Source organism: Trichosurus vulpecula, chromosome 3 (genome assembly GCF_011100635.1).
Source record: "Trichosurus vulpecula isolate mTriVul1 chromosome 3, mTriVul1.pri, whole genome shotgun sequence".
NCBI lineage: Eukaryota > Metazoa > Chordata > Mammalia > Diprotodontia > Phalangeridae > Trichosurus > Trichosurus vulpecula.
The window spans coordinates 250,655,671-250,682,235 of NC_050575.1; the positions used below are offsets into that span (position 1 = coordinate 250,655,671).

Sequence of the window (26,565 nt, forward strand, 5' to 3'; positions counted from 1 at the left end):
TATTAGTTGTTTATGGAAGGACAAATGCTGTATATTTGCCAACATGCCTCTTATGGCAGGTGTTAATTGGATAATTCCTCTTAAGCTGTAACACATTGCCAGCGATGACTTGTATACATGAAATCATACCTAAAATATTCTCTAGGAAGTCCATGGTCAGCAAACCAGGTAGACCAGTTGGGTGGGCAGAGAAAGGGATAAAATTTGGAAAGCCCAAGTTTGCCATACTTAGGTTAAAAGACCTAGAGGTGAGACTTTCAATGCATTAGGTGGTTTCTCTAAGGAAGATTTATAGGATCAAGGTATCGAGAAGGTATGGATGCTTTGTGCTCTGTACCACTGGGGACGTAACCACATTACTGAAGTTTTTGTGTTTTTGTTTTTTTGTTTTAAGTATGACTTCTGTGATATTTTCCATCTCAGAAGTCTGTCTCTTAGAGTGTTGGCGCATTGTACAAGTGTTATTTAGGAGGCCATGAATATTCTGATTTTCTAGTTATTTTCGCGTTCCCTTTACTCATTCATCGTACATACTGTAGCCTAGAATTGTTGCTTAAAACAGAGGTGCTGATTGGCTTTGATGGAATTTTTTTCATCTTCATCAAATAATATTTATGGGGTGTGTCTAGGAGCAAGATCCTTTGTAGACTGATTCCCTGTTTTCTTTGTGACTCTCAGGAATCCAGCATGCAGGCAGGGTATTCTTTTCATGGATTTATGCGTTGTTCCAGGTGGCTTTATCAACATTAATTCTAGTTGTCTATCCTCATAATTATGATTGACCTCATGAGCAGATAGAGTTTAACAGTGACTGTTGTTCACTAGTTGGTGAAGGTGCTAGCATCTGGCAGGGGGAGAGGAAATTAGGAAAGGTTTCTCATACAGTGGAAGTAGCCACCCAAATTAAGCTTCAATGTAATGCTTAAGCTTAAATAATGCTATCTTATATTTCTTACAAGAATTCTGCACAAAGCATTTGAAGGAATTAGGCTTACATACGGGAAATTCTTAGTCACCTATGTGGTGAGCTAGATTATCTCTGAGGTCCATTGAAATTCTGCAAGTTATACAGGGCTACTAGGGAGGGGTTCCTGCTCCTACAAATGTTTCTTCCTAGGTAATTCTGTCGATTTCACATTGTCCCTTGTTAAAATGCCAACAATACTTCTTAGCCAATATTTATACTTTTGGTGTGAATATTTTATCATGTGGTTAGGAAAAAGGGGGGAGTGAACATTGGGCATGTAGTGGGGGCACTGCAACAAAGAGAAAGGGCATAAGAATTCTAAAAGTACTGAAGATAAATTCTTCTGACTTAAAATTTGGCAATCACAGATTCTGCTTCTTAAAGATTAATCAGGGGTCTGCTAGCAAGTTAATGGCAAAATAAAGGTTAAAAAATATGCTTCATATTTCCAGTCTACCCTTTTGGCAAGGCTTGATTAATACCAAAAAGCATATATGACGTTTGATCTAAAATATCTACCATCACCCCCCACCCCAAAACAACCAACGAGCAAATTTATACCTGCCTAAAGAAGATTCTCTTTTCTCTTTCTGTATTTCATATCATTTGCCCTATGGTCATCCAGAAAACCATGGGGAAGAATGTTTTATTGAAATTGTAGACTGTTGTTCATTTTGGGGATGAACACCTGGGCCTCCCTGGGTCTAACCTTGCTGTCAAATGTTTTATATATCAAGTCTCTGCATACCACTGATTCATAGATTAGTTTCATGCCTCTACCATGTCCTCATCAGGCCTGTAGATTAAGTCCATAGCTCCCCCAAATCCTCACCAACCCAAATAAGTACAGTCCAATGTTAGACTAAAGCGAAGCCTATTTAACCGTGCCTTGTAGTTATGGTAATTTCCTTACTGCAAAATCCATGCCATTTTGGGTGGTATCAGGTAAACATGAGCATAGCAGGGCAGCTAGGTGGCACAGTGAGTAGAGCACCGGCCCTGGAGTCAGGAGGCCCTGAGTTCAAATGCAGCCTCAGACACTTGACACACTTACTAGCTGTGTGACCTTGGGCAAGTCGCTTAACCCCAATTGCCCTGCCTTCCCCCCTCCAAAAAAAAAAACCAAAAACCAAACCATGAGCATAGTATGCAGGATTGCAAATGGAGAGATAATTTACTTTTAACCCATAAGTGTATGCGATAGTATACTTGAAAAATACAAAAAGAAAATGGTATATTGGAAGCTCCCTATAATGCCACTATATTCCCTCTTGATAGAGCCCTTCCTAAAGGTTAGCTAGTGAAATATTACAAACTTTCACTCTCAAACATGTGTTAATCTCATAGAACCCGTGGACTATTTTCTGTAGCACAGTTTGTATATACTTCTATGAAATGATGGTTTAAAATATTAAGGAAAGGAAAACAGCTGGGTAGAAATATATTCTTTACTAAATCAAACATGACATAATATTCTGCTCTATGGTTGTTATTTATGCCAAGGAATGGAGAAGTCAATAAGCCTCTAACAATACATGAGTCCAATTTACCCTGTTAAGGAAGAAATATACATTTTACTCAATTCATGAGGGTACATAATTCAATTTAGTACTTTTCTTTAGTACTTAGAATGTACAAAGCTCTGTGCTTAGCACCGGGACTTCAAAGGTGAAGTGGTGACAACAACAAAATGTAGTTCGTGCTCACAGAGTTTACAATCTAATAAGGGAGGTATAATGGTAATTAAGGGGGCCTTTTTTACTGTTTTTTTCTTTTGGAGCACTTGGGCAATCAAGTGCCTTTGATGAGTCTGGCCTTTGTTTCTTTGATTAAATCTGGGAGTGTTTGATGACCTGCTTAAGAAAGTTTGAGTCTCATGGTTGTGATGCCCTTTGACCCTGAACAGGGTGTATAAACTCAGAGGTTAGTGTTTTGTGTGGGGCTCTCACTCACTGGAAGAATGTTGCAATTTGACTAGACAAGACTCTGGGCAGCCATCGTTAAGAGACCCCTGGCTTTGGAAAAACCCAGATGTTGGTGCTTCTCTGGTAACTATGTATTGCCACGGATAAACTGGTTTGTGTTATTTGCTCTGTTTATGTAATATATGTTTGTATTCTCTCTGAAGCTCAGGGTGCCGGCTTTTTCGCCTGAACTAAGTGAATGATATATGTGTGTTTGATTAAAGTGAGATTGTTAACCTCTTAAGGTTGCTCTCCTTAGAAAAGCAGATCAAAGAACCTGTGTTGGCAGCCCTTCTGTGTGCTGGTGTTGTTGGTCTTACACAGCCACGCTAGCTGCTAGCAACATTGTTGTTACAGGAGGAGATAACAGAAACAAAAATATGGCAAAACGTAGAGTGTGAAAATACTGAAAGAGATTCAGCCCGAGCCCCATGGGAAAATTTGAAGAGGAGCAGACCATTTAAGCAGGAATAATCAGGGAAGACTTAATAAAAGAGTTTGATCTTGAAGGAAGAGAAGGATTTTAATAGGTGGAGATGTGGAAGAAGCAAGTTTCACCCATTGAAGAAAGCCTTCATGAAGGTACAGAGACAGGAGATGTCAGGATGAGATCAGGGAACAGCAAGCTGTTCAGTTGATCTGGAATTTAGGACATGTGATTTGGGGGGGGGGGCAGAGGTAGCATGTATAATTCTAGAAAGATATATTGAAGCTAAGTTGTGAAAGGCTTTAAATACCAAGATAATGAGTTTATACAGGGTGTGTCAAAAGTCCTAGTGGATTTTAATCTTTTTTTTTCTTTTTTGGTTTTTTTTTGGAGGCGGGGGAAGGCAGGGCAATTGGGGTTAAGTGACTTGCCCAGGGTCATATAACTAGTAATTGTGTCAAGTGTCTGAGGTCGGATTTAAACTCAGGTCCTCCTGACTCCAGGTCCGGTGCTCTACTCACTGAGCCACCTAGCTGCCTGGATTTTAATTTTTAATAACTTCAGAAGAATAAATGCTACACTTTAAAAAATTAAAAGTTTAATTGCTTACATTTAAAATATTGGTGTATTTCTTATTAAATTCAACATAATCACCATCTTGTACTATAAATTGCTCTAGGTCATTTTCAAACTTTGGAAAAAAAAACCTAGGTGGCTCAGTAGATAGGGCACTGGGCTTGAAATCAGGAAGACTCATCTTCATTGAGTTCAAAGTTGGCCTCAGATGCTTATTAGCTATATTATCTCTGAAGTCTATTCTGGCTTCAAATCTGTGATCCTAAATGCCTATGGCTTGGAAATTAAGAGGGTATCAGAACGTTTGCAAGAACGATTTCAATCAAGTGGTTGAAAGAAACAGACAGAGACACAAAGAGAGACAGAGAGAAGGAGAGGTAGAGACAGAGAGATACAAAGAAAGACACAAGACAGAGACTAAAAAGATACAAAGAGGACAGAGACAGACAGAAGGAAAAAAAGAAAGAAGAAAGGAAAGAGAAATAGAAAAACAGAAAGGAAGGGATGGTGGAAGGAAGGAAGGATAATAGAAAGAAAGATAAAGAAAAAGAATGAATAAGGGGATGGTTGAAAATAAAGGTGCTTGAAACATATAGGTTAAGGTATGTGGAATTCATGATTTGTTGTTTAGTCATTTTTCAGTCATGTCTGATTCTTTGTGACCTCATGTGGGGTTTTATTGGCAAAGATACTAGATTGGTTTGCCATTCCTTCTCCAGGTCGTTTTACAGATGAGGAAACTGAGGAAAACAGAACTAAGTGACTTGCCCAGGGACATACAGCTAGTAAGTGTCTGAGGTTAGATCTGAACTCAGGTCTTCCTGACTCCAAGTCGTGAGCTCTATCCACTGTACTACCTATATGTCCCATGGGGAGTTTGTGATGGATGGTTTCAATTGACTCAGTGAAGAAGGAGTCCACGTCATCTGATAAGAAAAGGAGAGGTTGTGTTTGAAGAAGACTCGAGGCAAGAAGAGAAGGTTAGGAATAGCTAATGGAGTAAGATAGAAATCAGATGAAGAAAAAAGTTGTAGTGCTTCAGAGCCCACTGGAATTTAGATAACATAGTAGTGGTGTACCCTGTCAGTAATAGAGATAGTAGTATCAGGCATACAGTTTTGTCCTCTAGAGCAAAGAAGGTGAAGAGTGGGGGTCATACATCACTGAAGATAAGCAGGGCAGGTATAGTGGAAAGACAAGGGAGGCAACAATTCTGGTGTGTAGGGTGGTGTATTATAGGACTGAACAAATAAAATTATGCATGAGGTAATTTATTTCACCTTTATCCCTCTTTTCACTCCTATGTTAGACGCTGGAGGCCACAAATGGTAGGGATTATCACCAATACGTGGTGAGGATGAGGAGGCTAAACACAGGGCAACCTTGGAGGCCTCAGATTCCAGTTCTTAGCTCAGTTCTTCTCCAATGACAATTTTACACTGACAATCAAAGTAAAGTAATCCTTTGTAGGCACAGACAGCGGTAGTGCTCCAAAGCTGTTTACAAAGCCTATACACACCATTCATATTCCAAGACAAGAAACCCGTCTCATGAGGGGCAAGAAGTATGCTTCTGTTGTAGGTCAATCCATAGATATTTTGACATTGCTTCTACTGTGTACAAGTTGTACTAGACACTGTTGAACATTAGAAAGATTATGAAACAAGGTTTGTGTTCCTTAATGACCTTACCACATAGTAATTCCTATGCTGGAATATTTAACTAACTATATAACATAACATAAGACAAACATGAAATGAGAGGTAGACACAGCAAGTGCTATGGGAAAGATTTGGAAATACTAAGGTCAGTTACACCATCTGCTGTGTGATTTGAGAAGACACAAATAAAGTTACTTAAGGGTTCACAGCCACTCAGAGAAGCCTGGGAGGATATCCTAGAGTATTCAGTTATGCACATGGCATTGCTCACCCACAAGGCCTCTTTCTTTCAAAGGGAAGAATCCATATTCTCTTTTTTTTTTGAGTGAGAGGAAGAGAGAGATAATAAGAAGCTGTCCTATAGAAGCTGTCCCAGAAACCTGTAAAAACTTGAATTGTATGTGTACTGAACTGCATATGGAGCCAAGTTGTGTCTTAAGCCCAATTCTTCATCCAGTCTCAACTACTAGTGCCTACCCCCAGAAATCATCTTGCATTTACTTTGTGTATCTATGTGTTTGTTCATGTACACACACACACAGCATATAAATATGTATAGTATACACATATATGAATATGCATATATATGTATACACACAGATATATGTAGCACAGTGACTAGAACAGAATAGGTATAAATAAGTGCCTATAGAATAATGAATGGGATGGACTAGAATGGAATGTTTCTCCCAGTAGAATATAAATTCCTTGAGAGCAGAGACCCTTTCATTTTTGTCTTTGAGTCTCTTCATTCTGTCTTCATATTCCCAGCACACCTGTAAGTCAGTGCTGGACATAGAGTAGGCAATTAAAAGTTTTTGATCGAATAAACATTCAATGTTTATTTACATATTTATAGAACAAACACTATAGCAGTCGTGTGTTTTTATAACACAGTACTGTGTTTTGTGTCTCCTGGGTGCCAGCCACTGTGTTTGACTCTAAGGACAAAAATAAGAAAGTTCCCATGTTCACAGAGCTTATAATCTACTTGGAGATGGAGATGAGGCACTAAAAATGTATGCATATAAGTAAAAGCAAACCTACAAAGTCATATACATGTGAAGTTTCCTTTACGTAGTGCTGACTTTCATATTAGTAATAGTTAAAAAACAAAACAAAACAAAACAAATAGCACAGCTGCTAATTGTATCTAGGTATTTCCAGGCCACTTTACTAAAATTTTTGTCTCAGATATTCTTGAATGGCTATATTTTTAAAATTAAATAATATTTTTTTAAGTCAAAGCTTCATCTCCAGAGGCTGGATACTTAAAATTGTTTTGCTAATTTTTTAAAACATTAAGTTTTAACATTTTGAACATTCCCAAATCCTCAAATCTTTGAATAATTCAAATATGTACATACACACCTACACGTGTATTTTACATACAATGATGTTGTTTATAAATCTATAAGTGGTACTCATTTGAGATGTTTGTGATCTGTGTTTTTATTTTTGTTTTAGATATGTTTTCCATTTGACAGGTCTGAAAAATTATAACAAAATATGTAAATAAAAAATAATTTCAGGAAATCCAACACCTGGGAAAGTCCACTAAGCTTTGTTAATATGTTAAAATGTTTCCTTCTCATTTAGTGTTTTAGTTTGTTTGCTTGTTTATTTAAATTGTTAAACTAATTTCATGAAAGAGCAGTTAACAAATACAAATTAACGAATAACGTGAGATGCCTCCCTCTCTCAAAACAGATTTTGCCTTGTTAGGCTACATGTACACTACCTTAAAAAACCAGGGATGCCAGTGAAACATAATTGTTGAAGGCACACTACACAGACACTGGAATGTTTTTCGTAAATGCGCGACAGTAAATCAATAGAGCATGATGAGAATTTTGTGAAATGCTAACGCAAGCAAGGACAATTGTTCTTTGGTTTAAAATGCTGAGTAATATGTCAAGGAATGTTGAAAATGCCACTTTAAGACTTGGATTGGAAGCTTATTCTGAATGAGTTAGAAGGGAACAATGAGGAAACTCAGCAAAAAAAATGTGCCTCTGAAGAAGGATTTTGTTGTCTTGCTCAAAGGTGAAATTAATATATCATCCAGAAATGGCTAAACCTCAGAATTGCTCATCTGTTATTGACAATCCAGAGCTTAGTGTAGAATCGGTCACTAAAAAGAGCATGAGTGTTTTGCTGAGACTCACAGAAGAAAAAGAAAAATAGAGTTATTTGCATAAGTAAATAATATAGGGTTTATAGGTAATGGAGCTTTCACTTTGACTATGTGTGCATCAGACCTATAATGCCAATTGGCATTTTTATTAGCTATGATGAAAATGTGCAATGTCCTCTTGGCTTTGGCCAAGGGTTCTCTTCTTTTGTTTCTCCTGGAGAATCAACGACGGGGGGTAGATGTTCTAATAATTTGTGAGTTGAGGTGAGGAGAAAGCTGTCAGCTACCCATGGGGAGAGTGAGAGGCAGCAATCTCCCCCATAACTGTCCTCCTCAGACTTCCTTGGCATTTTATGCAATCAGTTAGTTAACCAGTATTTATTAAACATTTATACTACATGTCAGGCTCTGTGCTAAAAAATGGGGACACAAAAAAAGGTGCCACAGATCCTGTTCTCAGGGAATTCACATTCTAATGGAGGAAATAATATGCAAATAGCTACATACAAATATGATGCCTACATACATATATGAAGTTATCTATATTGATATCAGTCTAAATATGGATGTAGATAAACATAGATATAGTTATGGTAAATTGGAAATAATCTTAGAGGGAAGGTACTAGCAGTGAGGAGATAGGGATGGGAAAAGTCTCGTGTAGAAGGTAGATTTTGAGCTGTCTTGAAGGAAGCCAGAGAAGCCAGAAGGCAGAAGTGTGGAGGGAGAATATTCCAGGTATGAAGGACAGCCATGAGAAGGCATGTAGTCTAGAGATGGAGCACTCTGACTGGAGTGCAGTCTATCATATTAAGATCAGTGTTGCTGGATAGTAGGGTACTTAGAAAGGTATGAAGTGGAAGGAAATTGAAAAGGTAGGAAGGTAACAGGTTGTAAGGAAAATAGTAAGGCTGGAACTGCATCTGTGACTTCACTTCCTTACCTTTTGCCATTTGAAATGCTGTTTTGACACTAGGAGAAGGACTCAGTTATTCTGCTTGGCCCCAGAGCACAGAACTCAGAGCCATGGGTGAAAATTGCAAAGAAGCAAAGTTAAAGCTTCAATCAAGGAAAACTAAACAAACAAAAAAAGAAAACTTAACTTCCTAACAATTAGAGAAATCCTGAATTAGAATGGGCTATCCCAGGAGGGAGTAAGTTTCCCGTCCCTTGATGTCTTCAAGCAGTGGCAGACTGATTACTTTTTGGCTACTGCACTCTTAGTAGTGGGTAGCAATAGCAAAGCCCAACTGCTGTTTGAGTATATGGTAGGCAAGCAAGATTCTTGTTCAGGTATGAATTTGAATAAATGAACCTTTTTTTAAAAATTATTTTAGACTCAAAGGCCAGAACAGAAATACAGAATAGAGAAAAGAAACAAAAACATACTATAAATTTAAATATTGGAACTTAAATATGAAATAAGAAAGAAAATAAAAGCATGTCATGTGCATAGCAGAACATAAGAGGATTCAAAATATGTAACAATAAATTTTCATTTCAAGAAAGACTGTGTGATAAATAATACACATTGTATTGAGAACGGTCCATCTTTTCTTTGCTTCCTTGGAAGTTTTCTTTAGTTCTCTGCTATGCACTTTTTTTACTTTGTTCTTTCTCTCCGCCCTGCCCTCCCAGAAGGGTACAATTAAGTTTAGATATCTTTCCTTGTAGCTATAGATATATACATACACATACACACATATACATACATATATATATATATACATATATATATATATATACACATACATATATAGACACATACTTTCCCAAACATACTCTACTCCTGATCTTTGTTTTTATGTTTGTGCATATCTCTTGTTTCCTGTCCCTCCTGATTCCTCTATTTTACTTCTACCGATTACCTTGCCCTCCTATTACTTGTCTACCCCCTTCCAAGAATCCCTCCCCTGTCTTCCCGTTCCCATAAATCTAAACACCCTTCTACTCCGCCCTTTTACCTATTCCCTCACCCTTCCCTCTAAGAATTCCTCCCTTGCCCTCTCCCCCTCCCTATGCCCCTACTGTTTTCTTTCTTCTGAATTTAGAAGATTTTTATACTCTTCTAAATATATATGTATTGTTCCCTCTTTAACCAATTCCCAAATGAAAGTAGATTACCAGAATTACCAGCCCTTCTCCCCATCTAACTCCTCTGTATCATTCTTCCCTTTCACCTCATTTGTATAAAATAATTAGTCTTTTTAGTTGTTCCAAAATGGCTTTACTTTTTAAATTCGTATCATACTCAGGTTTACCCCAATCTTTCTTATGAGATACCCAATTATTAATAAGAATCTTAGATATACATTTTATGTTTTACATACATGAAAAGTAAACAGTCTATCCTTATGAATCCCTTATAATCAATATTTGGTATGTACCCTATATTTCTCTTGAAGGTCAGATTTTTTTTAACAAAGTCTTGAAAGCCCAATAGTTGATCAAATGTCCATTTATTTTTCATTCAGGATTATGCTTAACTTTGCTGAGCATGATATTTTTGGCCAGAGCCCCACTTCTTTTGCTCTTCAATATATGGTATTCCAAGATCTGTGGTCCTTTAATGTCTCTGCTGCTAGGTCTTATGTGATTCTAATTGTGGCATAATCATATTAAAATTGTTTTAATCTTGATGCTTTTAATATTTTATCCTTGAGCTGGGGGTTTAGGAATTTGACTATGATATTCCTATGAATTTTCCTCATAGCATCTCTTTTAAGTGGTGTTTGATGGATTTTTTCTATTTCTACTTCCCTGCCTTGTTCCAATGCTTCAGGACAATTTTCTTTAATCATTTCTTGTATTATTGTATCAAGATTCTTTTTTTGGTCACAACTTTCAGTTAGTCTGATTATTTTTATGTTTTCTCCTCTTGATCTAGTCTCCAAATCTGTTTTCTTATGAGATGTTTCACTTTCTCTTCTATTTTTTATTATTGATGTTTTGTTTAATTATTTCTTGATCTCATATAATTTCATTGGCTTCAGCTTGCCCAATTCTAAATTTCAAGTTGTCAGGGGCAGCTAGATGGCTCAGTGAGTAGAGCACTGGCCCTGGAGTCAGGAGGACCTGAGTTCAAATCCGGCTTCAGACACTTGACACTTACTAGCTGTGTGACCTTGGGCAAGTCACTTAACCCCAATTGCCCTGCCTTCCCCCCTCCAAAAACAAACAAACAAAAAAAGATTCTAGATCTCTTTCTCTAATTGGTAAACTTTCCTTTTATAATATTCTTGTTTTTCTTGGATTATTCTTTTTTTTTTTTTAGTTTTTCCTCCATCTGTCATTTGATTTTTAAAGTCTTTTTAAAGATCTTCTATGAATTCTTTTTGGGCAGGTGACCACTTGATATTACTCTTTGGGGGTTTCTGTACTTCAGTATCCTCCCCTGAAAATGACCCCCTCCTTGTCTTCTCTACTACCATAGTAGCTTTCTATGGTTGGATTCTTTCTCCTTTGCCTGTGCATTTTTTTTTATTTTTTGTGGTAGTAGTTTAATTTTTGTAATCACCTCTAGCCCTGGGGTGTGGGGGATGGTGTCTCTTGCCTCAGATCTTCAGTTTTCCCCTGGGGTATTGGAAATGGTGCCTCTTGCCCCAGGATCTTCAGTTTCCCCTCTAGCCTGGATCCAAAACCTCCAACCTCCTGTAAGTGCCAATAGTCAGGGGCTTTCTGCCCCACTGCTTCTGCACTTATTGGCTTGTGCTGGTTCCTTATCACCCCACAGCTGGGTCTGCCATTCCTTGTCAGCAGAGTTTCTCTGATCTTCTCCGGCTCAGATGCCCAATCCCCTCAATATCCCCAGGGTAAAAGTTCCTATGATTGCGGCCAGGCAGCCTCTCAAACTAACTAAACCTAGAGCTTGCTGCTTGTTGTTTAAGCAAGGCTTGTTGTCAAAGCAGACCCTAGCCTGGAGGTGTTTGGTTTCACATGGACCAAATCTGTCCTGGGATTTTTCTTCTGATCTTGAATTGTCCCAGGGAAAACCCCTGTTGTGCCCCCATTCTTATTTATTTTTAACCACACTTTGCTCACCCTGAGGTGCTATTTTATCTCTTTTGTGGGGGAAAATCTTGAGAGGTTGGAATTTTCTGACCTACACCACCATCTTCCCAGAATCCTCTCTCTACTAACTGAATTCTTGAGGACTCTTCCAATTAAAAGATTCTTTGAATGACATGGCAAAAATCAGTCACATTTTTGAGGATTTCTCTGACAGCAGCATCTCGAGGTATCTTGTCTGAAAACATTTGTTACATCATCCCCTCTGACCTCTCCTCTTTATGCTTCTTTAAAGGAAAGATTCTGTTTTTATCCTTCCCTGAAGTCACTGGTTTTTGTTATCACTCCAGTTTCTCTATATCCCTCTTAAGACATGGAAGCAAACATTAGATATTGTCATTATAAAGGCTTGACCATTTCTGAGACCAAAGGATCCGTTCTAAGCTCTTTAGCGTCATGTGCCTATCAACAGTAACACCCTTTTAAATCATATTTGACTTGGAGTAAATTTCTGAGGACGCCCAGATTCGTTTCTACTCTCCATGTGCTGCGCCGGACATTTCCGTCCTGCATCTGAGGATAGTTATATAGTTTTTGGACTTGTGTACTTGAGTTTCACCCTGGTTTCAAGAGACGATATTCCTAACTTGACAGGCAAAAATCAAATAAATTGGGGTGATTTAGACATAGTGTGGTATAGTGGGAAAGAATAATGAGATAAGAATGGATCCAAAATTGTGTGATGTTGGGCAAGCCACTTTAATTCTCTGCACCTTCTCCGTGGATAGTCAAGATAGCTAACAGTGTGGTTTGCACTTAGCCAAGCTTGCACTACAGTCAGTAGTGATAGCCAAAACGTAGTTTGGAGATGCATTTGCCATAGAAAGAACTTTTTGTAGTAAACAATTCAGATCATCGGCAGGAGTGAACCTCTGAGGCCAATTAGGCGGCACGATAGACCTGAGTTCATATTTGGCTTTTGGGACTAAGCAAATCACTTAATCTTTGTCTGCCTCAGTTTCTTCATCTGTAAAATGAGAATAACAATAGCGCCTACCTCCCAGTTATGTTGGGAGGATCAAATGGGCACTTTCTAAAGTGCTCTGAAAACTTGAAATGCTATGTAAATAGGAACGCCATTTTTATTCTTATATATAGATGCTATTTTACAATTTTTATTAGTCTCATAAAGTGACTTCATATATACATTTATTCCAAATCAGTAACGTTTTGCTATATTAATGAATATCCATCCAGAACTACATTTTCTCCTTCATAAGCAACACAAATGCCCAGGAAAATGATTTTTCAATACTTGTATTTTACTAATTCTGTGAGTAGAAGAGATCCTGTTAGGATAGAATACATGTTAAATTGAACACACGTCTCAAAGAATTGATTTATCAGCTCTTCCAGTAGCATTTATTAGGTGAATTGGGGGGTCAAATGAGTTTCACCTTTCAAGCAAAGCTATGTTAGATGTGACTGATAAAATAGAAACTCTATTAACTTTTCCCCCATGATTCTGAATACGTCAGCTTAAAGTTTAAAGCATTTTCCCCTCACCCTTATCCATCCCCTACTGAGGGAGTTCTAGAATATTAGACACACAAACACAAAAGAACAGCTGTATGAACTTAAAAAAAAATCTGTAGATGCTTATAGCAGAGCATGTTTCGGGATGTAGATTGACCCTGGGACTATGATCTATTCAAAGTAAGTGAGATAAGCAAAAGAACCTTACAGCCCGAGAACCTCTCAGAGTGAGGCAATGAAATAAAACAGACCAAAGTAATTGGTTCTTCCTTTAAATGAAACTCTGACCAGCCTTACCTTGAACATCAGGGGCTTAGGCAATCCTTGTATTTCATACTGTCACTGGCTCAGTATGTAGAATAGGATGCAAATCCCCAGGCATGATTGAAATCATCTCCTTCTCCAGCAGAGCAGGGACCACATTACAACTCCCAGAGCAATATCCAGGCATTGCACAGAAGGGAATGGAACATCATTTCCATCACACTATCTAGTTAGTCCGGGTAGGCAGAGCTGAGACCCTTATGAATTTTGGGCAGCTAACACTGAAATCCTTGCCTCATCAAACTACTCGTGTCTGCTTTGGAAGCTGAATTAACTATGCCATCTATAACTTTGTCTATATATTTCTATATATATTCATTCACATCTATGTATGAATACATATGTGTTCCCACACATGTATGTGTGTATATGTATGTGTATATACATATATACATACATACATCCACACACAGATACGTGTGTGTGTGTGTGTGTGTGTGTGTGTGTGTGTGTGTGTATGCATCTATTCTCTTTGAACCAGAAATTGCAGTTGACCCTGGTACCATTAGTTTGGACAAAGTTGTGGGAGCAAAGGAAGCCCGCTATCATTAATGTCAGAAATAGAAAACCTCTTGCACTATTCTGGGGCAGGGGGCAAAAACACTTGATGCACTTCTCCTTTAGGGAACAAATTATAGTTCATCACATAAACTCTTTTCAATAGCTCATTTCTGTCTTTAATTGCAATTAAATTCTTGATAAGCCCAATAAAATTTCCAAGTGTAAACAAGTAGAGGATATAAATTTCCTTACTAAATCATAAATTTATTTCTTGTGGGTCTGTGTGTAACACTGTATGCATCCTAGCATCTTCTGCCAGATTGGGATCCATTGGCAAAGCAGATGCATATTGAATTCTGTTTGTAAGATCCAGTCCCTGGGAAGTCCTGAAAACTATGAATAGAAAAGTGTACTGTTATACCTGATTTTCTCTTTGTTTATGAGACAAATAGGTTATCCTAGGGATGTCCCACATGCTTTTAGAATGAGGTAAACATTCCCTCACCTCATGTTACATCATCTCCCTGGGATATCCTCCATCCATCAGATGACCCCTACCTGTAAGAGTCATATTGTTCAGTTGTTCAGTCATTCAGTCATATCTGTCTCTTTGGGACCTATGGACTATAGCATGCTAATGCTCTCTGTGCAGTTTTCTTGTCAAAGATACTAAAGTAGTTTGCCATTTCTTTCTTCAGTGGACTAAGGCAAAAAGAGGTTAAGTGTCTTGCCTAGGGTCACACAGCAAGTAGGTGTCTAAGACTGCATTTGAACTCAAGTCTTCTTGATTCCAGGCCCAGCACTCTACCTATTGAGCGACCTAGCTGCCTCCTGCAAGAGTCTTAGCTCTTTTCATAGCTCATCTTGAATCCCACCTTTTATATGGGGCCATTCCTGACCTCCCCAATCATCACTGCCTGGAAATAGAAAAATTGCTTTGTATTTGCTTTGCATTTGCTTTGCATCTATTTTATACTTAGTTGTTTGTGTACATGTTGTTTTCCCAGAGTAGAAAGTTGAAACTATTTCATTTTTGTCTCTGTATACTGAGTGCCTAGCACAGCTTTTAATGTAATGTATGCTTAATGAACACTTGTTGAATTCATAGGGCCATAGTGTTAAAGCTAGCTGAGATGTTGAAGGTCTTTGAGTGCAACTTCTCATTTTATAGCTAAGGAAACAGGCTCAGAGAGATTAAGTGACTTATCCAGAGACTAATGTGTGTATGAAGTGGGATTGGACCCCAAGTTTTCCTGACTCTAGCTCTCTAAGTACGATCTAATTCCTGGTGATTCTTGGCAGAAAATAGGCTACTAATGCTTACTTGCTTGCTTGTATGCTGAATGAATGGTAACTTGGAAAGAAATGTGTTTGGTGTATATAGTAGAACTGGGGAACTACAATAATGCTTGTGAATGGCACCTAATACAGTTAAACAATTTATTAATGCTAGTATTTATATTCATTTCTCAAGGGACGCGAAGATTTCTTCCAGCGAGCATACGAGAATCGGGGGTAGTGAAGAGATGGCCTGGATGCAGATCTGTGAGCCTACTGAAAAGGATAAAGGGAAATATACATTTGAGATATTTGATGGCAAAGATAACCATCAAAGGACACTTGATCTCTCTGGGCAAGGTAAGATATTAAAATTACTCAACATATTATAATTCCATACTTAGTGGCTTATTTAGGACCAAATGAAGGGCAGTATTCAATTGGAGTTGAGAGACTAGTGTTCAGATCTTGCCTCTGACTTACTACCTTTATGACTACAAGCAAAATTATTTAATTTTCCCAAGCTATACACAAATTCCGTATTCATAAAATGGGGATAATAATACCTATATCACTGGTAATGATAAACATCAAATGAGATAATGGACTTTGTCAACCTTAAAGTACAGTATACTCATGTACTCAAATCACTATATAAATGCAAGCTATGCTTAAATATTTTGTTAGTCCACCAGGACATTTATGTAACAAAGCACCAATTTGGGATCTTGCACAGATAAAATTAACTTTATGTACTCTTTTTTTTTCATTTGTTATTTGACTAAAAAAGGAAGATTTTAGGTACTTTTGGAGACAGAATATAACATTGAAACAATTCACTAATAGATGAAATATTTCTTTCCAGCTTTTGATGAAGCATTTGCAGAATTCCAACGACTCAAGTAAGATTTTCATAGTTTATTAATATGGGACAAGATTAGTTCCTCCAACCCCTGGTTCCCCCTACCCCCAGTCAAATTTACTTTCTATGATGATACCTATGAACTTCTAGGGTTTGAAATCCTGTAGGATGGAGATAGCAATGGAAAAGTACATCAGTGATTTATCATATTATAGGAGAGAAATCCTATTAAAGTATAAATGCATTTAAGAACTTTGGGTTATGAACATTCACATTCAAAATTGGGATTTTTAAAAAAAGCTTGTAGTAGTGGAAAACATTTCTCCAGGGAAGGGAATGGGGTGAGAGGAGGGAGGAGTTATTCTATTTTAAGAGGTTCCTCAGGATACAGACTAAATCTAAAACAAACAGTGAAAGACAAAGTGTTTGAGTGACCATTCTTTCAGAATCAGAGAATTTGTTGAGGTCTTCATGACTGCAAAACAAGTAAGATCCTCTGGTTAGTTTTGGGTACAGGACAGATGGAGTTGTATCCTGCTGAGATTTTCAGTAGGATAGAGGACAGAATAGTGGCTTTGATGTCAGAGCTCCTAAGTTTGAGGCCTAATTCTGCCACTTGCCAACTGTAGGAAAGTCATTTCAACTCCTTGAATCCTGGTTTTCTTATCCACAAAATGGGAATATTAAGACTTACATTATTTTGTGAGGATCAGCTGAGATAATGCACATAAAGCACTCTGTTAACTATAAATTGCTCTGCAAATTTAAATTTTTATTTTGTTAATCAAACAACTGAGTTTTTCTACTTTCCACCTGGTGGCTTTGGCATCAGGTAAACAAAGCTTTCAAGTCCCCAATCCAGGATGGATAATTTATTTTTGTCAATGAGTTAACAAAGTATTATCATAAAAGATTTAATTCCACCTTTTTAAATTATTATTTCACACTTTCCTCAAACTTCATAAATAAAAGATTCATTTTCGTTGTCAATGTACTATCTTATTTTTTTGTAAAAACTTTCTTCTCCTCCCCACCAATTTTTAGGGCAGCTGCATTTGCAGAGAAAAGTAAGTACATTTCAAATGACAGCAATGGCTAATTATTAGTCTGTGTTAGCACTGATTAGAGATCAATATTTTAACATATGCATGAATTTGTGTGGAATCTTAAGCATTTCTGTTCATGACATTTGGATAATTGCTCTTTTCATCTCATAGATCGTGGCAAGGTGATTGGTGGGTTGCCTGACGTGGTAACTATAATGGAAGGCAAGGTAAGAATGATAATTTTTGTGCAATCAGAGGGAGTTCATCATTTTGCCATTTTGAACACATGAAAATGACTTGCATACCAAAGGCAATCTACATTCTCTTCCTTGTTGAGTACCAAGAGTACTTCAAAAACTATGGCATGATGACTGCCATTCCTAGGTATATAGGACAGTTTAGCCCAAGGTGTTCTGGGGTGTTCAGTAGACATTTGAAGGAACACCATTACAGAAGAGAAAGAGGGAGGCAAAGAGGGGAAGAGGGAAAGAGTAAGAGAGGGAAAGAAGAAAAAGAAGAAGGAGGAAGAAAAAGAAGAAGGAGGAAGAAGAAGGAGAAGAAGAAGAATGAGGAGGAGGAGGGGAGGGAAAGAAGGAGAGAGAGAGAGAATGAATGAATGAATGAATGAATGAATGGAGATGAGATGGAGATAGGAATAGGTATTTTATTTGCTGAAGTTACAAGTCACAAGTATAGTATGTGGAGTCACAGGGTTGTTGATAAACCCTTTGCAGAGGGAATATTAGCATTGCTTTGTATACTGTTTCCAGAGAAAGAGGTAGAAAGCTGGATGTGGAGAGTGGGAAGGGATGGTAAAGCATGGTCCAGAGTCTGTGACCAGCCATATAGTAGGTCTTCACCAATCAGGATAATTTGAATCAAAGTAATTTAGTAAACAGAAGCATTTTTAACTGACATTCCATCTGACTTGTCTTTTTTTCACTCATTCTCTTTCAAAGACTCTGAACTTGACTTGTACTGTATTTGGAAATCCTGACCCAGAAGTTGTCTGGTTCAAGAATGATAAGGACATTGAAATCAATGAACACTTTGTGGCCAAAGTGGAACAATCGAAGTATGTCAGCTTATCCATCAAAGGGGTGACCTCCGAAGATTCAGGAAAATACAGCATCAACGTTAAGAACAAATATGGTGGAGAAAAAATAGACGTTACTGTGAGTGTGTACAAACATGGTGAAAAGATACCTGAAATTTCTCCTCCCCAGTCAGCTAAACCAAAGCTGATACCAGCATCCTCCTCAACTGCAGAGTAATAAGAGAAGCATTGGCCCTTAACCTGGGGAAATGCTCCAAAGGCAAAATGCTTTATCTAAGTAGTATATAAATAACTTGTAGTGGAGTGCTATGCAGCTAGAGAAGTGATTTAGGGTTATGCTTTGAAGAGTGTTTCTGTTTGCTTCTGTATACATACCTAAAATTCTCTCTGTCTATGAGGGAAATCAACCAACTAACAAAAACAATTTAAAAGGAAGAGACATGTACCTGACACTGAAAGTCATGTGAGATGAAAATTAACTTTTTCATTAGTTTCACTATTGTAAACCAGCATCTAAGAACACCGATAGCATGTTGTGCTTGTGTGGACACCCATAGTCCATACTCGTAGTATTATTGTTAAGTAGTCTTGGGTTTTCAGCAGTATGTTTGAAATCATGAAGTCATTGAAAACACAGGTTACCTGGATATACATTGTTTTTCTGGCTTTGGGCTAATAAAGCTTTAAAAGGCACCTTGTTGTGGGTCTCTCTATTCCAAATCACACCTAACTACTTCCGTTTATTCTCTCTGCTTGTTTAATTATGGCTTATTGTGCAATTTCACAGCTGGTAGCATGCAGACAGTGCACTTACAATCCGGTTACTGTATAGCACCTACAGACCGTATTTCACCTGTTAGGGACTGGAATCAGGCAGCTGAACTGGCACAGGGAGTTATCCACAACAATTATAGTTTTCTAAGAAAGCAATAGATGTTAATGTCATTGCAGACTTTGAAGGTTAAAAAATGCTATGTTCAATCTGAGGCAGGATAGGTGAATGGAATACTAATCATTCTAACATTCTCTCTAGAAAAGGGGTTCTTAACCTGGGGGTTCACAGACTGCTAAGGAGTCCATGGATAGATTTCAAAGGATATGTGAACTAGGGCAAGAAAAAAAAGTCCATCTTTATTTCAATATAATTGGGTTCCTTTATAAACTTATGTATTTTATTTTTATTAATTTAAAAACATTAGGGATCATCAGACTGCCAAAATGATGCTTGAAAGAAAAGTCCAGCCAAGAAATATTTGATCACATACCACATGCTATGCACCATTCTAAGTGTTGGGGATTCAGAGAAATGTACAAGACACTCTCTGCTCTTGAAGATCTCACAGTCTAATGGAAAAAAGGTCAAGAACTCCTAGAGTCTTTCTTGGCAAACATAGCAACAGCTATATTCTTTTTTTTTAAATGGCATTTAATTTAGTGAAGAATTTGTCAAGAGAATAGTTCAGTTCATTTGAAATGACCACCATTGAATGGCTATTGAAGGAATCCATTCTCTATAACTTCTTCAGAGAATTTTGAAAAATGTATATGTGATATGAAATCTTCCTTAAATCATTTTTTTGCTCTTTCAGGAGAGGCTGTCCTTTGAGATATAAAACTGCCTTGTATTTAATTGGAAATTTCACAGTAAACCTGTTATTTTTAAAATACCAATTATACCAATGACTGGGAATATTCCATACAGCTGTAACTTTAAATGCAATCAAAAATTCTATATATTATCATATTCCTCCCCAATTCCTCGAGGTAATATTTAACAACACTAAAATCTAAATCTGTTTCTTATTCCCTAAGCAGTTGAGCAGGGCTCCATTGTAGGTAAGGTGAAGATTAGCAAAAGCCTCATATTCTTTCCTTCTTCAATGCAAGGGTTGAATTTAGCTGAGTTTGTCGCTGCTACATGGGTTAGTAATTTTCCAAGGTCTCCTTGGGCACAGCATCCAAGGTTAGACTTTTTTTGAGTCAGACTTATTCTAGTTGCCCATTTGAGTTAAATAAACTTCACTGATTTTCTTTTCATTAGAGCAAAGTAATGTATCCAGAAATATCAGGTTTGAGTAGAAACTCAATCCAAAAGGCTATGATTGAAATGTGCATGAGATTTCGAATGATCAATATCCCTGTAGACAGGAATTTTGGGGGAACTACTTTGCTCCGGTTATAGGAAGGGCTCATTGGCATCGATATAACTGAAGCAGTAAGTTTGGGCCTCGAATGCCCTTTGGAGAGTGATCTGTTTCTTTTATAACTGTAGATATTTGTCATTTTAAATGAGCCTGGCATGAGCCTGGCATGAAAAAGAATCTATAGATATTTAGGAGTTGTTACTTAACAGAAGTATCCCCACTGGATTTCTTTCAATATAAAGTATTTAAGTAGTTCAAAATTTAACTATTTACAAAATTTTAGCTACAACTACCTTAAAAAATAAAGGATAGCCTTTTAAAATATTTACTTTAGGAATCTGGAATTTCAATTTGTTCCTGAGACTCATGCTCCAATACCAATTATGATAAGCTTTAACAATGATTAGCATACAGCTTTCATAAAAACAAATATTTCCTCTACAAAGTCATCCGAGCTGGGAATGCAGTGGAAATCCACATAAGAACTGTAATGACTCATGAAAATTAAAATTGGTAAATAGGTTTACAAATTGACTCCATAAAACAAGTACGTTGACAGTGATGATAGCATGAAACAAATGAATATTTGTAGCCTTATGACAAGAGGACCAATAAGAAGAGCTCATTATAAGTGCATATTGTGAAATGAGCTTTTATTATATTTATTCAATCCATTTATTAACTAAGGGGAAATTGATTGGACTGTGCACCTACAAATAAAAGTCTTCCACAGATTCTGTGTCTGGGGGCCTCTGAAATAACTGCAGAGGGAATATCTTAATACCATTATGAAATAGATAGGAACAGATATTGTTTTTTATCACTATGCATTACTAAATAATGTTTAATGGTGCACATATAAATCTTTGCTAATGTACCAGTCTTTCTAATTCTTCTCCTCATGTATTACTCTTGATGTGAATCAGGTGCAAGATTTTATGCAAGGATTTCAGTCTAATATATACCCTGCCCCCAAATATTTATCAAACACTGTGTCATTGGCTGACTTGAATCTGTTTGAGTTCAACCTGTCAGGGACAGGAGATGCCGAAATGACATTAGTTATGCATGGGAATTAGGATACTGAAGTACAAGTCCCAGCTCTGACACTAACTAGCTTTGTGACCTTCAACTTGACTTCTTTGGGCTTTCATTGCTTCTCATGTAAAATAGGGAGGCTGGGTGATCTGATATAGTTGGACCAGATGTCAGATTTAGCAATTGACAAATACATGACTACGAGAAATGGAGGGCTTGGGGGTTTTATTCTGCAGCCCTCACACCCATGAAGAGTGCAGACAAGAAGGCCTCAGGGCAAATGGCTGAATATTCAAATTGTTAGCTGTAGTGAGCACCATGGAATCCATCATCTATCGCTTAGTGTTTCCCTCATCAGCTTAGAAGTCATAACCAGTCAGCTCTATCAACTTAGTGGTGGATTGAGAAGGAAATTTCAGACTGTGAGTCCCTGGATGACACACACATTACCCTCCCTCCCCAAAGTCACACAGAATCAGTGAGGAGGCCTCCTTCTTAACCACTTGCTCCGGATTTCTTTACCCAGTAATTTCTCATCTCCCCTTTGTTTCACACAGGCTCGACTATTCTTCTCATATACAGCTCTGTATGTGTACCCATATGTGTGTGCTGTGTGTTTCTTCTTCCTTGTTTCTGACATTTATTCTCTAAACATTTACTTTTAATACATATATCTGTGGGAAAGGAGAGGGAGGGAGTTTAGATCAAATGAGAAAATGTATGTGAAATATTTTTTGTAAACTTTAAAACCATATGTAAATGTTAATAATTATTATTCCATTCAAAATCTTGCTCTTAAATTAACAGCAACAAATAACAAACAACCTAGGGAATAGGGGCTTCCTAGAAAAACCAAGACAGTTTTTAAAAAATTATGAATAATGCAATTAGGGCTCTACCCTGTTTTTCTACACTATCCTTCTTCTATCATGCTTTACTATGTAATAAAAGATGAAATAATGTTAATTACTCCAATATAAAATCTTCCACCAATACCTAGTTTATATTTATCAGACATTTGATACATGTGACCATCCACAAATATACATGACATTATTTGGTTTGAAATACTTAACGTGATGATTGGTGATCTCTTAAACCCATTGCTAGAGGTGCCAAGGGGACTAAAATAAACCTTGTCCTCTGTTTCTTTGCACTCCTCATAGCACACTGTGTGGCTGGCATGTCCAGAGGCCAGATAAGATGTCAACTGGTCATGCTGAATGAAGATTCTGAAGTTTCTTCCTTGGCTGTCAGGATAATAGGCTGGGCTAGGCTGGCCTGGCTCGACTTTCCTCTAAGCACCTGCTTCCCTTGAATCATCTTTGATGTGAGCCCTGTTTGTTTGAAAGAACACTCAGTATCAAAGCCTTCCAAGGCCAACTGAAGGCTGGCACTTTGTTTGGGCTTTTTAATGGCTTCCTTTGTTTTTAGTGAACACCTTTTCCCCAGACCACAGAGTTCAATCTCATTCCAGTCTGCTCAGAAAGAAAGGCAGTATTTTACTAGACTTGCTTTTAGGATAAGGTTTCAGAGATAATAACACCTTTAGTGGTATTAATCCAAGATCTCTCACTCTCTCTCCTTTAAATTTTTTTTAAGAAAGGAAAACACATTCATTGCTTTCTACTGGTTCTGGGAGACCTCTAGGTGGTGCTGAAAGAATAAGCTATTAAGGTCTTTAAGGCTTGCCCAAACCAGATCCATCTTTTCGATGCAAACACATCACTTAGTGAATGGAAGATTATTAAAGGCATTATACTTATGCCAGTGACAAGGACGGGTCCAGCAAATTACTGTTTCCAGGAAATAGCAGGTCATTTTGAAGGCAATAATATTGCCTCTTAATCTTCACATGATACACATTAGGAGGAATAAAACATACCTTGTGAGATATTACAAGGCTCTTATTACATCAGTGAAGTCATAAAAAAGATGTTATCTATCTATACATTAAGTTTTGGGTATGAATTTTAAATATTCCATGTTTCAAAAAGGCGTGTCAAATGCAGCAGGCTTCCTCGTTTTTCAAAGCAGTAAATCACAGCATTGAGAGTTTCCCATTAAACTGAGGAGACTGCGGAGCCCTCATGCAGGGCTGAGCAGAGAGACATCTGATCCCTCCTCAGACTGCATATGCCCAGGTGCACCTTTTAGTCCTTGAATATAGTCTTATGTTTTCTTCCCTCCTTTGAATGTTAAATTAGTCATTTTCATAGGAAAGGAGGTTCTTACACTGTGCCAGTTTCTTTTGGGAAGGTATTCTAAGGAGGAAATTGTACCCAAGTTGGAAGAGTGTTGGGCTAGTATCTAGCAAACCTGCAATGAGCCAGAAAATTTAATTATGAAACTTTAGGCTGGAAGACTTATTTAAAGTCCAAGAGGCCATAGGTTGTGGTGTATTTAAATCACGTGAGATAATGTGGTTAAAATGCTTTCTAAATCTTAAAGCATTATATAAATGAAAGTTTTTATTACCTTGGAGAGGCTCCATGGTATAGTAGACAGTGGCTTCAGAGCTGGGATTTGAATCCAAGGTCCTTTAGCTCTAAAGCCCTATCATTTCCCACTGTTTTATTCTGCATTCTTTGAAGTCAGCAGGCAGTAATTAAGTGCCTGTTATATTTCAGGCACTGTGCCAAACCCTGGGGATAAAAGGAAAGGAAAAAAAAAACAAAAACAAAACAACAGCCCCCTTCCCTCAAGGAGCTCACAATCCAATCTCCCCTGGGCAGAGTTCTCCAAGGGGTCAGGAGCCGTTGTTTTCTTTCAAATATCCTCTCATATAGATTAGCAGAATTCTGAGTGTGTGATAATTTTTCAGGAGGCAGCCTGGCATAATAGATAGAAAGATGAGCCCACTGTTGATCAGCGTGGATGATTTCATGACTCGATTTCTGACCTGAGCTGGTTCATTCCTCCTTAGGCAGACTGGGTCCTTATGATATTGGTGCAGACAAAGCAGACAACCTCACAGAGTTGTTGTTAGGATCCAATGCAATAATATTTGTAAAAAGCACTTAGTTCCTGGCACATAGTAGACCCTATATAAATGCTTATTGAACCCCTGTTTAGCTTGACTACAACTCAGAACTCCCAGGCTCAAGTGATCCATGAGCCCCAGCCTCCCGAGTAGCAGGGATTCTAGGCATGTAACTCCTTACTAGGCCCTAGTTCTGTGCTTTGTGTGGAGCAGCAACCTCACATATGTCTGTTGAATTGAAGAAAATGTTAAGGTTGCTAAGATTAACCCTTTCATTTTACACGTGAGAAAATTGAGGTGAAGGGTCTTGGCTGAGTTAACAAGTCTAATAAATGGGAGAGACAAGATTCAAAGACAAGATTGTTTTGGTTCCCATACCAGTGGTTTTTAAAATTTTTTTTTGTTTTGGACTGGATCTGATAGACTCATTTTGTGACCTTAAGGCAAGTGCCTTCACCTCTGTAAGTCTCACTTCCTCATCTGTAAAATAAGGTGCCTTTCTAGCTCTCTGAATCTATGAATTGAAAGATGGAATGAGAAATTGAATATGCATGCCTCATTTTTCACTTACTTCAAAAATGGCATTTTAGTCAGGAGAGGTATACTCTGAATCATTGGTATTTAATCAAATACTTTTAAACAGAATTTTGAAAAAAATTACTTTTATATTAAAGGTAAGAGTTGGGTAAAAGAAATTTGTCCATAGGACAGGGTTTTTTTAATCTTTCATACAAATTGCAAGATAAATATCATAAGCTGCTGTTCATTCTTTTTTTTAATCTACCTCAGTTCCCACCCCACCTGCCTCACCAATGTACATATAACTTATCAGCAATGATGCTGTATCAACTTGTTCATTTGTTAATAAGGAAGTATGCTTTTGCTTAATATCCTTTACTCATACTATTGCTTAAAGCAAAAATAGAAAGGGCACTAAAAGTGTTATTAGAATAAGAAATAGCCAAGGCCTCTTCTAACTCTAAATCTTATGACTTTATAGAGAGTGGAAACATGGAAGTCGATATGGGTTCTAGGGGCATAGGCATAAGAGCTGAAAGACTCCTCAGATATAATCTAGTCCAAAACTTTCATTTTATAGATGAGGAAATTGAGACCCAGAGAAATTAAACAATTTACTCAAGGTCACACAGGTAGCACCAGAGCAGAAATTTAAACCAAGCTCTTATGTCTCCAAATCTAGTGGTTTTTCTATTCTATATGGACTCTATCCATGTGACCTTGTACAAATATTTTTACCTTTCTAGCCTAATTTTTTGTCATCTTAAAATGCACATTTTGGGGGAAAATGACCTTAGCTTTATGGTCTCATCTGGCTCTGATACTCTATGATTTTAGCTTTGTTTTTTCTCAGTTTGTTAATGAGGCACTTCATCCTCTTGGCTCTCGACATTTAAGTGGGCCATGGGATATACCAGACTGAGATGGAGAGGAGAAAATTAGTATGTTAGCATCATGGTCTCCTGTGTGTTTATCAACTCAGATATGCTTGTTCAGGATGATTTGGAAAGTGCTTAACTTCATTAGAGACTTCTTTGTCCAATAACAAAGAAACAATCAATTTTGATGTACAGATGGGTCCAATTGTCATTATTATTTGATTTTTAATAGGGAATAAAGAAGAAAACTAACTGAAACCACAAAAAAAAAACTTTTGAAGAAACATGGTTGGTGGCTTATACAGAATTATGATAGATTATATACTTCAATTTTTGAGTTTACATAACTATTTTTAAGAAATCGTCATACTGTGAGGCTAAAAAGCAGGGAGATAGGCCAGATCTGAAGATATCTCCACTCTGATTTATATTAGAATTGTAAAATTTTCAATCCAGAAGGGACTTTAGAGATCTTGTAGTCCATTCTACTGATTTTAGAAGCCAAGGGAAACTGAGGGAAATGATCAAAGTTGTAACAAGGGTGGTTGCCCTTGGGAACTGAAATTTGGGGAGAAGGGCACTAATATTACTTTTAGGCCTTCAGCAGCATAGAAATAACTAAACGTAGTACCTATTTAACAAGAATAATTAAATTAGGA

At 37.4% G+C, this 26,565-nt stretch overlaps 1 protein-coding gene across 1 annotated transcript in view; it reads left to right on the forward strand.

Moving 5' to 3' along the window:
- The window catches only part of MYOM2 (myomesin 2), a 157,457-nt gene extending 138,420 nt beyond the window's left edge, over positions 1-19,037 (forward strand). Inside the window, exons 33-37 of the mRNA XM_036748309.1 lie at positions 15,576-15,739; positions 16,245-16,281; positions 17,286-17,308; positions 17,459-17,514; positions 18,247-19,037. Of these exons, the coding sequence (XP_036604204.1) occupies positions 15,576-15,739; positions 16,245-16,281; positions 17,286-17,308; positions 17,459-17,514; positions 18,247-18,561 (595 nt within the window). The 3' untranslated portion in view covers positions 18,562-19,037. The remainder of the gene's footprint in view (positions 1-15,575; positions 15,740-16,244; positions 16,282-17,285; positions 17,309-17,458; positions 17,515-18,246) is intronic.
- Positions 19,038-26,565: the final 7,528 nt, after the last annotated feature.